The 525-nt window shown below is 68.6% G+C and overlaps 1 protein-coding gene across 1 annotated transcript in view; it reads right to left on the reverse strand.

Moving 5' to 3' along the window:
- Positions 1 to 261: 261 nt before the first annotated feature.
- The window catches only part of LOC103899595 (calponin-1), a 2,850-nt gene continuing 2,586 nt past the window's right edge, over positions 262 to 525 (reverse strand). The window contains exon 4 of the mRNA XM_009280088.1: positions 262 to 381. Within this exon, the coding sequence (XP_009278363.1) occupies positions 262 to 381 (120 nt within the window). The remainder of the gene's footprint in view (positions 382 to 525) is intronic.

Genomic DNA, 525 nt, shown 5'->3' on the forward strand with positions numbered 1-525 from the left:
TCGGGGCTCCGTGTCCTTGTCACCGGCGGGGGGGCGGGGGAGGGGCGAGGGGGGGGGGGCCGCGCCCCAGCCACACCTGGCAGCCCTCGCTCCATGGGGGTGGCCGCGTGGGGCCTGTGGGGAAGGTTGGGCCCACAGGGGGCCAGGCGATGCCAAGGCCCTAATGAGGCTCAGCGGCACTAACGAATCTCCTCTGGTTTCACAGCTATGCTGGGACAAATTGTCAGCCTCGGCCACCAGCTCCTAAACCCGGGGACCCCGTTACCCCCCAGGGACCTCGTTAGGGTCGACTTTGTCATCGTGGGTGCCTGCGTGGGTAGGGGGGGCCAGGGCCAGGTGTTTCAGGGGCTCTGGGGGGGTCATCCCAGGCTCGGCGCTGCCCTGATATGGGGATCCTGGGTGTCCAGGGTCACCCCTGTCCCCCTTACAGCAGCCTCGGGCTGTCCGGCCACCAAAACGTCCCCTCTGTGCCACTGTGTGTCCCTCTGTCTTCCCTCCCCCCCCCCCGTGCCCCCTCTGTGTCTT

Source organism: Aptenodytes forsteri, unplaced genomic scaffold (genome assembly GCF_000699145.1).
Source record: "Aptenodytes forsteri isolate BGI_AS27 unplaced genomic scaffold, ASM69914v1 Scaffold611, whole genome shotgun sequence".
Lineage (NCBI taxonomy): Eukaryota > Metazoa > Chordata > Aves > Sphenisciformes > Spheniscidae > Aptenodytes > Aptenodytes forsteri.